General features: G+C 39.7%; 1 protein-coding gene across 1 annotated transcript in view; it reads right to left on the reverse strand.

The window, feature by feature from the left end:
* Positions 1–13,316, reverse strand: part of SMCHD1 (structural maintenance of chromosomes flexible hinge domain containing 1) — a 162,082-nt gene extending 148,766 nt beyond the window's left edge. The window contains exons 1-3 of the mRNA XM_047827631.1: positions 12,763–13,316; positions 3,821–3,896; positions 2,795–2,956 (exon numbers count right to left, since the gene is read on the reverse strand). Of these exons, the coding sequence (XP_047683587.1) occupies positions 2,795–2,956; positions 3,821–3,896; positions 12,763–12,939 (415 nt within the window). The 5' untranslated portion in view covers positions 12,940–13,316. The remainder of the gene's footprint in view (positions 1–2,794; positions 2,957–3,820; positions 3,897–12,762) is intronic.
* Positions 13,317–14,716: the final 1,400 nt, after the last annotated feature.

A 14,716-nucleotide genomic window follows, 5' to 3' on the forward strand; every position in this document is an offset into this window, starting at 1 on the left:
TGTCTCAAAAATAAACAAACATTAAAATTTATTTTTAAAAGATGGAAAATGATGAGAGAGATGGAAAATGTAATATAATCATAATCATGTTAGAAAGTTGTATACGTGATGGAGAAAAGAAAGAGCAAAGAGACTAACAGTAAAGGCACAAAGGAAATACAGTTGCAATCTTAAGCAGGTTAATTTTTGTTAAGAAGGTAATAAACAAAACTTCAAAGAGGTGAGGCAATGAGACAGGGCCTATCTGGACAAAGAGTATTACAGGCAGAAGGCCCTAAGCTAAGTATAGAGCTGGAACTGGGGTAAAATGAACAAGCAAAAAGAAGAGTTGAGACAAAGGCAGAGAACTCACAAAGCAGAGCTACAAAGGCCATATAGATGATTAAAAAGACTTCGGCTTTTATTCTCAGTGAAATGGGGAACCATCAGTGTTTTCAGCAGAAGAGTAACACAATCTGACTTCTCAAACCTTACGTGGACAGGCATGAAAAGATAGAAATGAATTAAGAGTTCACTATATAATCTAGGTGATGATTCCTCGAGATCAGGTTTAAAGAAACAGAAACTGTCATTTCGAGATACACACTGAGGATAGCGCCAACAGAACTTTCTGACAGACTGAATGAAAGATCAATTTGATTTTTGGCCTAAGCAACTAAAAAAACAGCGATAATCAATTTGGATGGGAAAATTACGTGTAGTTAGGATTCATTGATCAGATCAGGGCTCCCATCTTAGGTTTTCTAGTGGAGATAATATATGGGCAGCTGCACAGACAAAACTGGGATTCAGGAGAGAAGTCTGACATTATTATCAATATTTAACTAAAAACTACCATTTCTATCACCTCCATTTAGGAGTCACTGCCATAAAGATGGTATTTAGAACAGTGACATTGGATAGGAAGACTAAATAAGATAAGGAACCAAGGAACTAAGCCCTGAGGCACTTCAAGATTAAGAAGGTTGAGGAGGGAGGTCAATTATATCTCAATTAAAGAAAAAAAGAAAAAGAAGAAAAAAAGAAGATGGAGAGAGAAGACTACAGAGAAGACAGTGAGGTAGAAACAAAATAGAGTATGGTTTCTCAAAAGTTAAGTGAAGATTATTTTGTCAAGGAGGAAGAAGTGATAAACTGTCAATGCCTTGAGTAAAATGGGAACTGAAAACTGATCATTGGATTTAGTCACTGGAGACTTTCAAAGTGTAAGTACAGGGGCAACTGGGTGGCTCAGTCAGTTGAGCATATAACTCCTGATTTCAGCTCAGGCCATGGCCCCAGGGTTGTGGGATCAAACTCCCTGTTGGGCTCCTCACTGAGCATGGAGCCTGTTTAAGATACTCTCTACCACTCTCCCCTGGCTCACACTCTCTTTAAAAAAAAAAAAAAAAATACAAGAGAGTGAAAAGGAGAGAATGGGAAGAGGAGCGACACTACTGACAGTAAATACAGTCAACTCTTTTAAGGAGTTTTGCTGTAAACTGGAACAAAAACTGGGCAGTAGCTGGTGTAAGTAAGTATGATGTTTTTAAGATGGGAGAAATAAGACGGTAGCTTTCTTGTATATAATGAACATCAGAGGTAATAAATATAACGGTTAGGAGTTCAAGTTCGGTAGTTCTTCCTCTGCTAGGGTTCAAATCCTGGCTCCAACACTTACTAATAGGGTGGCCTTTGTCAAACTACCTAAAATCTCTTAGCCTCAGTTTCTTCTGCAAAGTAGGGTCATTACCTAACATTAGCTACTACATGGGATTAAGGATTAAATGAGATAATGTTCATAAAGCATTTGGCACAGAGCCTGCCACTGCAGCTGACAGGAGTAATACCAGTACTTCAGGTGAGGATGTGTACAAAGATTTAGACAAAAGAATATTCAGTCATGTGTAACATAAAAAAGACTAAAAACAACCTAAATGTCTAACAGTAGAACACTGTTCAAAGAAATTTATGTAAATAATGTATAAACACTAAAAACAAATATACACCGACATATATATTAAACATGTTCATTTTATTTTAAACAAAAAAGGAGATTAAAGAAGTATGCACCATATAAAACCACTAAAAAAGTTATGAAAGGGTCTGAAATGATAAACACCAAAGTGTAAGTGGTAGTTATATCTGTGTGGTAGAGATATGATGTTCTCTATGTTCTTTTTACTTATCTATGTATTCTAATTTCCTACAAACTATAATGCATACAATGAGAAAAATATTTTTAATAAGTTTATAATGAATATCTAAGTAGTACTGAACACACTGGCAGGATCCAGACAGAAAAGACTCTCTAAATCAACTGATTTATATAAAGGTCATTAGCAAACAATCCAAAGGTAGGATAAAAAGTGGTGAGAAGTAATGGTAGAAAGAAACAAGAAACGCAGACCAGACCAAAAACCACTTACTTGTGAAGTTCAGGTATACAAATTTGTAACATAAAAAAAAATTTTCTCAATTAGGAGAGGTCTACAGGAAGCCAGGAAGAATAAATCAGAGTATACAAGAGATGGAAAGATATGTAGGTACAATATTTCTTATTCGTTAAAGTGGAAGAAATTGTAATACTAACTAGATTAGTTTTAAAAGAGAGGTATCTTTACTCTGAAGAAGACTTAGATAGAAAAAGAAACATATTGTGATGAAGAGGTTGAAGCAAGGAAGTTCACAATGACCAGTCATATCTTCTAGTAAAGTAGAAATAGAATTTTTAAAAAGTGAAGGAATGCAACATGTGGTCAAGGGATAAAGTATAGTAATAGTTTGTCAAAATTAGTACAGATGTAATACTTACGCAAAGGATTTTGTCCTTCACTTGCGTAATATTCATACATGCCACTTTTAACCAGTGTGTCATAGTGAGGTAGGAAGTCAATTCGTTCTTTTGTAGCTGTAAGTAGTAACTGATTGACTGACTGTAGCAGGTATAGAGTGACTCCATCTTTAACAGTGTCATCTGTAATTAAGAAGTAATAACTTAAGTGCTACACTAGTATCAGAAACACAATGAATTTATAATTCTGAATATGCAAATTATATCTATAAGATATCTTTAGAGATGGTACAGGCAAACCCTCACACAATGGATCTATCTATAAATTCAGTTGTGTTTTATTAAGAATAGTACAGTGGAATTGGCCCAAATATTTCCACTCATCTCAAACACTCAATTCTTAATAAGTTAAACTATCACAGGAAATCAGACAAAGAACTAAATTCAAAAGGAATCAAGCACGAAAACTGGCAGGTCCTGGAATCTAATTGGATAAAAAAAAAAAAAAAAAAAAGATAGTGGGGGACACCTGGGTGGCTCAGTCAGTTAAGCGTCCGACTTCAGCTCAGGTCATGATCTCACGGTTCATGAGTTCGAGCCCCGCATCTGGCTCTGTGCTGACAGTACAGAGCCTGGAGCCTGCTTTGGATTCTGTGTCTCCCTCTCTTTGCCCCTTCCCCACTCACACTCTGTCTCTCTCTCAAAAATAAACAAACATTAAAAAAAATTAAAAAAAAAAAAGATAGTGGAAGAATCTAAGTTGGTGAGAATTAACTTCTTGAGGGCCCATGTAAAAGAAATGTGGCCAAGTATCACACAACATCTCATCTTCTGCAGCCATAAATGACAACTATTTTTCTATAATCTTGTTTGAAAAATATGACCTCTACACAAACTGTGCACATATAATCAGTTTCCCCCTCCACTCCACGAAAGTAACCAAAATTATCCATAATTTTAGATGTTTATCTGTGTAATAAAATAGTTACTGCCCTATAATATATTAGAATATACTAAATATAAAAGCATCAATTAAACACTGCTTACCAAAATTATCACAGGTAATTTCTTTCCTACTTGTTGTTGTAATAACAAATTTCTCTTCAGGTGAAATGCCAAGTGTCTATCCAAAATAATAGGAATAAAATCAATTATTACACAAAGGAAATAAATACATCATTCAAGTTCATAAGAATATGAAAATATTGATAGTATATCATAACCCTGTAACAATTACTGTATTTGCCTAAGAAATGTAAGTCTTGATATTTAAAATTTTTTCCTTTGCATAATTAAGGACAGCTCTACCTATTAATTACCTATTTGCTTAACAAGGTTGTTTTTTCTTCTACTGGCATATAAAGCCACCTAGGAACATGATGATTAGACGAAATATTTCAAAAGAGTTTTAATATGAGCAGGGCCTCCTAGGCAAAAGGCATGCTATTTCATGTCAACACATAAGTAAACTCATTTGAAGCAAAGCATTAACACTTATGCTCATATAGATTAAATACTTAAACACACGAAAAGTACTAGAAAAAAGGAGAAGTTAATATTTATAACACAGAGGTAAGAATAGCCATGCTATGCAGGATTTTCTGTATTAAAGAATCTCTTTAATCTATTATAACCCCTTCCAAAAGAGTAACTTTTAAAAATTAAGGCAAATTATAAATTCTGAGAGGGAATTCCAACAGGAGACAAAGAGCATCCTTAGGAAACCAAAAGCCTTCCTGAAACAAGATGAAGATCAACAAAGAGAAAAGAACAAAAAATCATGATCAAAAGGAAAAAATACAAATGAATGACCAATGAACATACAAAAAATAGACATTTTACAACTGATCAAAAAATGACAATAAGAAAAATGAGTTAACATTTCCATTAAAATTTTACATATCTTTACAATTAAAAGACATATGCTCTTTCTAAAATTAAACAATACAACAATGTATAGTTAAGTGAAAAGACTGACTTCTGCTTTGAGTAATGATGGACTAATCTTAGACCAACTCTGCCACCGGGGTGGGACAGACAACTAGACTGATGATACTCACTCAAATCTTCAATAGCGATACTAAACCCTTATTGGTTCCCACTGAAACTTGTTAAAGCACCAACTCCTTATTCTAAACACTGACTAAAGGGAAAAAATAAAGGGGCGCCTGGGTAGCACAATTGGTTGAGTGCTCTAGATCTCAGCTCAGGTCATGATCTCATAGCTCCTGAGTTCCAGCCCCTTGTAGGGCTCTGTGTTGATGGCATGGAGCCTGCTTGGGATTCTGTTTCTTCTCTCTGCCCTTCCCCGCTTGTGTGCTCTCATGCACTCTCTCTCAAAATAATTAAACTTAAAAAGAAATTAAGGGAAAAAACACAGCATTTATCCTGCCTTTTTGGTACCAACTGTATTTAGGGGTAACCAAAGAGCTCTAATTGATGAGGCAAAGTTGTTATTTAGAGAATTCCAGCTAATAAATACAGGAGGAATGGCAATCAAAATATCACCATTAATGGATGAACTATCAGATCAAATTTTGTTATGGAGGGATCCAGGTGAAACCACCTGAATCCCACCTGAATGCTAATATGATCTTAGCACTGCTAAGAGTGGGAGAAATATTCGTTTATTACATGCCTCTTGATACAATGTAACATAAAGTACCAGCACCACCTACCTATGAGGTATTCTTTGCCTCCGTACCTCAAAGAAGTTGAACCTAAATTTTGCTTATAAACCTTTAAAAATAACTTGTTTACAGGACATATGGAGATAGAACAAGTTAAATTACAACATGAAGGAGCACAAATCCATAATGTGCACTATTCAAGAAAAACCTGCTTGATTTCTTCAACAGGCAAAGGTCAAGAAAAACTGAGAGATTGGGGAAAGACAGTTGTGCTGAAATGCTCTAAATTCATAATATAAAAAAACAAATTCAACATGAGGACCCTGATGGAATCCTGATTTTAAAAAACCAATTATAAAAAGACATTTTGAAATAATCAGAGATACCTGTATATGAACAAAGCTATCAGACAATATTTTAAGATGTTAATTTTGATGGTGTGATCACAGAAATCCATGTGAAAAGCTAGGAGTAAAGTGAACCAAGAACTGGAATATGCCACAAAAGACAACAATGATACTTGTGTGGTAAAATACTTGGTAACTGTTGAATCTGATGATGAGTTAATGTGGGCTCATTATACTATTATCTCTTTATGTTTGAAGCTTTTCGTAAGAGAAATGTGTAACATAAAATATACTATAACAGACCAGTGGAAGAGAACAGTGGATCGTGATACAGACCCACACATATATACATGGAAATAGGAGGTGACATTATAAATTGGTGCGGAAAGAATAATTTCAATGAATGATACTGAAACTAGATAACTGCATAAAAATAGGTAAAATAAGATCCCCATCTTAACATACACAAAAAGAAATTTCAAGAGAATTAAAGATGCTGTATGTTAACCCAAATTTTAGAGGAGAACACAGAGGAATAATTTTGAGAAGACAGAGAAAAGGATTTCTGAAAATATACAAAAAGTGCAAGCCATAAAGGAAAAAATTACAAAATATGAAGATACACTCATCCTCACTAGTAGAGAAATTAAAACAACTTATTCCCATGAGGTCGGCAAAAATTTTAAGTCCTGATAATATAAAGTACAGGCCTCCACACAGGGAAACTGGGCCTATACACTATTAATAAAATGATAATTAGGGTCACCTGAATGGCTCAATCGGTTGGGCACCCGATGGCTGAGGTCATGATCTCAGGGTTTGTGGATTCAAGCCCCACACTGGGCTCACTGCTGTCAACACAGAGCCCACTTTGGATCCTCTGTCCACTTCTCTTTCTGCCCCTCCCCCACTCATGCTCTCTCAAAAATAAATATTTATTGAAAAAAAAAAAAAAGACTAATAATCAATACAACTATATTGAAAAGCAATCTGGGGGTGCCTGGCTGGCCCTGTCGGAAGAGCATGTGACTGATGCTCTTGGGGTCGTGAGTTCAAGTCCTATGTTAGATACAGAGGTTACTTAAATAAACTGTAAAAAAAAAAAAAAAAAAAAAAAGCAATCTGGTATACTTTACTAAAATTAAAGATAATCATATCCTATGGAATTCCACCCTACAGAAATGAAGCTATGGACATAAACTGATGGGGAATAAAACTGTACTTGTTTAACAAATAAAAACTGGCTTTACAGACCTTTATTAGTTTTGTGTAATGAGTCTTTACTTTTTAGTTCAGTACTTTATTTCTACAGTGCCCAATTGCTAGATCATGTGCTTACGTACCCTGCAGAATAAAGTCTGTTCTTACAGTTACTGAAAAACTATGTGCCAAGTTGAATTTTTAAGATTTACGTGCATCTGAATTGTATCTAATAATTCCATACACTCTCTCCATTAATCTGTTATTATTCAACTAAGATACTAAGCTTTCTTTTGTCTTCCTTACCTATAATTCTGTATATGAGAATTATTTCTTGAAATCATAATTTTTCTCATTTTTAAATCTTTGATATTTGGCAAATATAAATTACATTTTTACATAATTCATTATGCTTTTATTCAAGACGGCATATCCTTCTCTCTCCATATTTTTAGTCTAAATCCTATCTTATCAAGACATAAACTAAAGTCTTTCATGTTTTGTATTAACCTGGCCTTGAATACAGATACACTTACTCTGCCTTTCCCTATACGAAAGCAGAATAACATTCTATTTGGGCAAGAGACTTGATTAGGTTTTTTTTTAAATGTTTATTTATTTGAGACAGAGAGAGAGAGAGAGAGAGAGAGAGAGAGAGAGAACGAGAACGAGTGGGGGAGGGGCAGAGAGAGAGGGAGACACACAATCAGAAGCAGGCTCCAGGCTCTGAGCTGTCAGCACAGAGTCTGACTCGGGGCTCAAACTCACAAACCTTGAAGTCATGACCTGAGCCGAAGTGGGTCATTCAACCGACTGAACCATCCAGGCGCCCCTAGGTTTTTTCATTTTTAAAAGAATACTTTGATCCCATCGTTTTCTGGGTTAATTGGTAAAGCAGACAGATCTGCCTTTAATGGGTAATAAAAATTACCTGCCTTCCATCTCTTTAGGTCACCTTCAAGCTACCTGTTGTCCAACCTTCCTCAAAAGCCAATTTTAAATATTTCTTAACGGCTATCTAAATTGAGTCCATAAAGTCTTCAAATACTTTAAGTTTCATCCATAGATTAAGTCAGAAACTACATACTTCGACGCATTGTTCTGAAACTCTGCAAACTAGCCTTTAATTTGTCCTTTGACATTATACCTAATGTGCAGGTTTTGTCCCTGAATCACCCACAGACCAGTAACACCCATACTTCACGTGAGTGAGAAATTTCTAAGAAACAAAAAAAGAAGAAAAAATTTTGAGGAGTGCCTGGGTGGCTCAGGTGGTCAAGTATCCAACTTTGGCTCAGGTCATGATCTCACAGTTCGAGATATCAAGCCCCACATCGGGCTCCATACTGACAGAGTGGAGGCTGCTTGGGATTCTCTCTCTCCCTCTCCCTGCTGCTCCCTGACCCATGCTTTCTCTCTCTCAAAAATAAATAACTTAAAAAAAAAAAAACAAACTTAAAAAAATCTGAGTGGTTACTGGTTAAAGCAGCTTGCATTACCCTAAATAACACATACCCTACCTTGCAATAAAGGAAATAAGCAGCAGCCTTTCCTCTCTTTAAGGACGTTGTCCGTATTATGAGGATTCCAAAGGAATCTAGGGAAAATTATTTCTCAAATCAAAGCTTTGCTTCACTAGCAAACAGAATGTTTTTTATTTTATAGACACTGTAGTTTTTCTATCAATTATCTTTCCTTGTTTTGACCTCTAAGAAACTCAAAGCTGATTTCAAGGCTAAGCAATGGTGGAAGATATTATCAAAGTTTATTAACTCTCTTCAGGTTACTATTTTATTCCTTCCTATACCCACTTTTGCTTCTTCTTTTAATCTTCTGGAAAAATAATTTTTTTTAAGATTTTAAGTAATTCCGGGGCACCTGGGTGGCGCAGTCGGTTAAGCGTCCGACTTCAGCCAGGTCACGATCTTGCAGTCCGTGAGTTCGAGCCCCGCATCAGGCTCTGGGCTGATGGCTCAGAGCCTGGAGCCTGTTTCCGATTCTGTGTCTCCCTCTCTCTCTGCCCCTCCCCCGTTCATGCTCTGTCTCTCTCTGTCCCAAAAATAAATAAACGTTGAAAAAAAAAAATTAAAAAAAAAAATTTTAAGTAATTTCTACACCCAACTTGGGGCTCGAACCCACAACCTCAAGAGTGAGAGTCACATGCTCCACCAAATGAGCCAACCAAGCACCCCCATCTTCAAAATTTTTCTAAAAAAATTTTTTACATTTATTTTTGAGACACAGAGAGAGACAAAACATAAGTGGGGGAGGGGCAGAGAGAGAAGGAGACACAGAATCCAAAGCAGGCTCCAGGCTCTGAGCTGTCAGCACAGACCCCGACGTGGGGCTTTAACTCATGAACCGTGAGATCATGACCTGAGCAGAAGTCAGACACTCAATCAACTGAGCCACCCAGGAGCCCCCCAGAATTTTTAATATGTGTACCCTATGTACCAAATTTTTTTAAAAGGAAGAGAGTGATTCATTTAACAGCTATAAACTAACTAGTGGTAAAGCTCCTGCCCTCAACAAGCATACAGATTTTTTTAAGTATCATGGTAGAGTAAGGTGCCATGGTAGAGTAACAACGTATAGTGGAACCACACAAAGAAAAAAGTAAACATTTCCTCAAAATTGGAGATGGAGGGGAAGGTTTGCATACTTGGGACTTAATGTCTGGATATATTCTGAAGAGCTAGCCAAATGAATCATCTTCTATGATTCTGCAAGGCCACAAGGGCTCAGGTGAAGTCAATAGCTGCGTATCACAAGTGTAAGGGATTCTTCCAAATCTATTCCTTCCTTTTTTTTTTTTCAACTTTCTTCTTTCCTCTTGACTGCTCCCTTTTTCCACAAAGTGAACTTTTCCCAAATAACAGTTTAGAATACATAATACTTTCTAGCACTACAAACACTTATTAGTTCAAGTTTTAATGAAAAACTTTTACTTAGTGCATTATTTTGCCTCCTCCCCAACAAGGAAAATAAAGGCTGTAGTAAATAACGTGGGCACTGTGGAGGTTTTTGTAAATAAAAATACAAGCTTCAGAATCAAAGAGACCTAGATTTAACCCTAGTTTCACTGCTTATTAACTGTGTAATCTTGGACTTAATTCAGTAATTTAATGCAGTTCTTCATGTAGGTAATGGAGGCAAGGTTATGGGATTAGGTTACATAATCTAATGATGCTTTAAAAAATAAATTCTGCGGGGCACCTGGGTAGCTCAGTCGAGTAAGCGTCTGACTTCGGCTCAGGTCATGATCTTGCAGTCCCCAAGTTTGAGCCCCGCATTGGGTTGTGTGCTGACAGCTCAGAGCCTGGAGACCGGTTCAGATTCTGTATCTTCCTCCCTCTCTGCCCCTCCCCCCCCAAAAATAAACAAACAGTAAAAATTTAAAAAAATAAATAAATTCTGCAAAAAAAGTTAGCCTTCCATTCTTTTTCCTTAACTAGTTCTTCCCTCTTCCTCTGATCAAATTTCACCTTTGTCTCTTCCAGCAGAAAAAAGTGGGAAGGAGGAGGAAAGAATTAGTCAAAAGAAAGATTTTGTTTGGTTTTCAAATTAAGATACTGAAGGAATGGAATAAATATATCTATTCCCTATAAGAACTTAATTTGAGACAAAGTGGTATAACAGAAAAAATATGGGTTCTGGGTTTGAATCCTAATTCAAGACTGTACTGTTCTACTTAAGTGAGTCACCATCTCTAAAAGTGAATTATCACTTCTGTAATAATACTTCCCCTAAATAACAGTTACTGACACTTTTCACAAGGGAGAATTTATTTCCAAAGAGGGAGTGAATTAGTACAATGTTATTGAAAACAAATCTGAAAATACCTATCAAGAGCTTTAAAAATATTCCTGACCTTTGATACAGAAAATTCACTTTCAAGTTTCTAAACAAAAGAAAAAGACATAAAACACGATGTATTCAAAGATGCTTATCATGGAATTACTTAAAATTGAAAGTAACGTAAATGTTGACAAAAAGAAGGGATTTGGTTATGTAAACAGTGGGACGAAACAAACTATTTCAAACTTTGATTATGAAGACTTGCATTAAAATAGAAAAACGCTGACAATATTAACTGAAAAACTGAATGCAAACGTGCGTCACAAGAATAAAAAAAAAAAAAAATCGGGGTAGGGTTATCTGGGTGGCTCAGTCGGTTAAGCATCCAACTTCTGCCCGGGTCATGATCTCTAGGTTTGAGTTTGAGCACTGCCTCGGGATCTGTGCTGACAGCTCAGAGCCTGGAGCCTGCTTGGGATTCTGTGTCTCCCCCTCTCTCTGCCCCTCCCACGCTCGTGCTCTCTCTCAATAAATAAATGTTAAAAAAAAATTTTTTTTAATCGGATAAGGATACAAAAAAATAACTCCAAATGCTACCAGTATTTATAAATGTTATAGTAAAGGTTTCCTTTCCTCCCCCCTCGGTTCCATATTTTCTTTAATGTGCCGATATTTTTAATAAAAATAATGAACATAAAGAGTTCCCTTTTTGTGGAATGGTTTTGGAAACATTCATCAAAAAAAGATGAGCATTCATTCGGTTTTCAAATACATGGGAATCTGCTACTTCCAGGCACGGAATGAATGCACTGTTTATAATTTTGGCATTTGCCATGTGCCAGGCACAGTTCTAGACACTGGGAATACAGCCGTGAACAAACCAAAGTCCTTGCTCTTAAGTCGCTCTTATTCTACAGATATTGATTTCAATTATTTCAGCAACTACACAGAGTTGTGTGCCTAGAACAGTACTAAATCACCAGCCTCACCAAATTAAAACAATGCTTCAACACAAAGTTCTCTTTCCTTGGAAGCTAAGCAGCTTTGTAGCTTAAAAAGAACTTCATGTGGTTAAAGCAGCACAGGGCTATATCCTTTCTTTAAAGCTCAGGCACCACCACCGCCACATATCTAAAAGACACTTGACAGTTTAAAGTAGCTTTTCCTACACAATCAGTAGTTTTTAAAGCAAACTAACACAGTCGAGATACATATACAAATATATATAGTCACACATATACACATCTCACACACACACATATATAATATACACTATATATACACACACTATATGTATAGTACACACACACACACCCTTCTTTGATGTTTCACAGCTACCCACAAACACCTTTCGAGTTAGTTCTAAAACTCTCAAGGGCTACGGTTCAGAAAACCAGAAGGGCAGCTCCACCTGCGAAGCTAACTCGGACAAGTGCTTCCACTAGGGAAAGAAGGACCTTGCCAGGGCGGGCCCACAAACCTCCTTGACAGGACGAGCGGGGAAATTATTGGATCATTTAATGAACCTGAGGTAAACCGACTCCAGGAATTTCAGAACTCCCAACCATCGCAAGTCATAACAGAGCCATCGGGTTACAACTCTGTTCTCTATTTTAAAACAAAAAGTTCCTCACGAAAGAGACACAGTGACTTTTCCCTCCTGGAAGATAGGTTTAGAGTACTAAGGGCTTAGAGTACTAAGGTCGCCACGGGCCAATTAAACGCGAGGTTAAGAAATCCCGGGCAGCGAGAGCCACCCCGACCCCAACCCCGTAAAAGGGCAGGGGGAGGCCCACGGAGTTGCTGGCTCTACACTCCCAGGCCGAGGCTGGGACCAGCCCAAGGCTTCCAGCCGCCCGGCCACGGGCATGGCGGGCACCCGGCAGAGAGAAGCCAAGGCCGCAGAACTAGGGCCAGGTGACAGGTTTATTGCCCTTGGTGAGCAAGTTGAGTGTCTCGTCACCTTCCCAACCCAAACTCTACCCGCGCATCCCTCCTCGGACCCTTGGCGTACCTGACACACAGAGGCGCGGAACCTTGCGTAGTCCGAGCGCTCCTCGACCTGCAGCACCCGATCCCCGAGCTCGGACTCCTTTTCCCGCCGGTCAAACAAGTACACCGTCCTGCAGCCGTCGCCTCCGCCGTCCTCTCCAGTTCCCACCGAGGGTCCGCCGCCGCCCGCCGCTGCCATATTGGGGGAAAGGAGAAAAAACGGCAGCGCCGGCCTCTACCGCGGCCGGCTCGGGGCCGAGGTGCAGGCTCCGCTCGGCGCCTTTAGCTCCAGCCCCCGGGGCGGCGCGAGGCCTCTAGCCCGGCGCGCTGCAGCTCCTCCCTCAGTGGCGGAGGCGGCGGCCGAGCAGCGCCGGGCGCGAGGATCACCCGGGAACCGATTCAAACGAGCTCCTGCTCCTGCACACGTCACTTCCGCGGACCGTCGATCCCGGGGAGAAGGGGGCGCGCAGCGCGCTCTCCGTATGGCCGGGACCCGCGCCCGCCGCCTTCCACGCGAGCTTCGCAGTGCAACCCACGACCAGGGCCGCCGCCCGGACTGTGGCGCAGGAGGAAGAAGGGCCTTTGGCGGCGCACAGGAGGCGGGGCGAATCCGGCAGGCCGCGCGGGCGGGGCGGGGCTTCAGCGTCTGCCTCCCTGGACCCGCCCCTTTCGCCCTCGAGAAGTTGGGAGGGAAGCGCGGTTCCTTGTGGGCGCCTGCGCTCTGGGGGGCGACCCATTTCCCAAGGAGGAGAGCTAGTGCGGAGACCTGCGGCAGGGGTCTTCCGAGTGGTTGTTTTCTCCTGGCCGAGAATGTCCTGGTACATTCCCGCCTTAGCGTGACCCCAACCGACTCTCCCTGGCCTCGAGCTCCCGGGGCTGAGGCGGTGGTGCCCGGGCCAGGGCTGCGTCCTCTGCGCCCTGGTCGCCTGAATGCGGAGGCTGGAAGAGGTCGGGCTGGCGGGCCTCGGGCGTCGCTGGGTGGGATTTCCTACGTAGCGAGCACGTGTGTCCCCACGCGGAGAAAACAGACGCCCAGGCACCTACGCCACCTTTTCCACCCTATTTGCTAGTGGTTCTTTGTGGGCTCCAGTGTGGGCCACTGAGACAAAGCTGGTCCCTGAGAATGTCCGAACCGAGATTCTGTGACGTCACTGTGGTCTTCCCTCAGGCGGCCTCTGAGGGTCCTGAAATGTCTGCGATTCTAAACCTTCCCACTGAACTGGCCAGACCTTCACCGCAGCGGTCTTGTTGCCAAAATTGTGAATGAGAACACCTATGCCAAAGGATTAAGTTATGTAATTTTAGCAAAATGCTTACCATATAGTCTGCTTTCATAAAAGTCTTTATTGCCTTTCATTAAACATGCTTACCGCCCGTAGTGCCCTAACTCAACAACAAATAAAAATGTCATTGTTGGGAGGACTCAGTCATTTATTCTCCAATTCTTTTTTTTTTAAATTTATTTATTTTTGAGAGAGAGAAGGAGACACAGAATCTGAAGCAGGCTCCAGTCTCTGAGCTGTCAGCACAGAGCCTGCAGGCTCCAACCCACAAACGGTGAGATCATGACCCAAGACCAAGTTGGACTTAGAGCCACCCAGGCGCCCCTACTCTCCAATTCTTAAAAATGTTTAGTGAATATTTTGTACTTGAGAGTGACATTTAAATTCCCAAATCCCAAAGTAGCAGACTGGGATTTTTCAATTCTCCAAAAATTTCGGGTAATTATTTAGTATATTTTCCGTTTTACTAGGTTTGGAAAGATCTTCATGATTAATTATATAGATGGATTATTATCATTAGTGTATGTTATAAGCTTAGATTTGCTTGTTCCAGAATCTTGGGGGAGGGGAGTGGCTAGACTTACGATATTAAAGGTAGAACATAGTACGAACAAGGGTGTGAAGGCATGTATGTTTGGGGAACATAATTAGGACTGGAAGTGGAGAGAATAGAGCAGTGAATAGTGGGAGATA

The sequence above is a fragment of the Prionailurus viverrinus genome, chromosome D3 (assembly GCF_022837055.1).
Source record: "Prionailurus viverrinus isolate Anna chromosome D3, UM_Priviv_1.0, whole genome shotgun sequence".
In the NCBI taxonomy this organism is placed as follows: domain Eukaryota; kingdom Metazoa; phylum Chordata; class Mammalia; order Carnivora; family Felidae; genus Prionailurus; species Prionailurus viverrinus.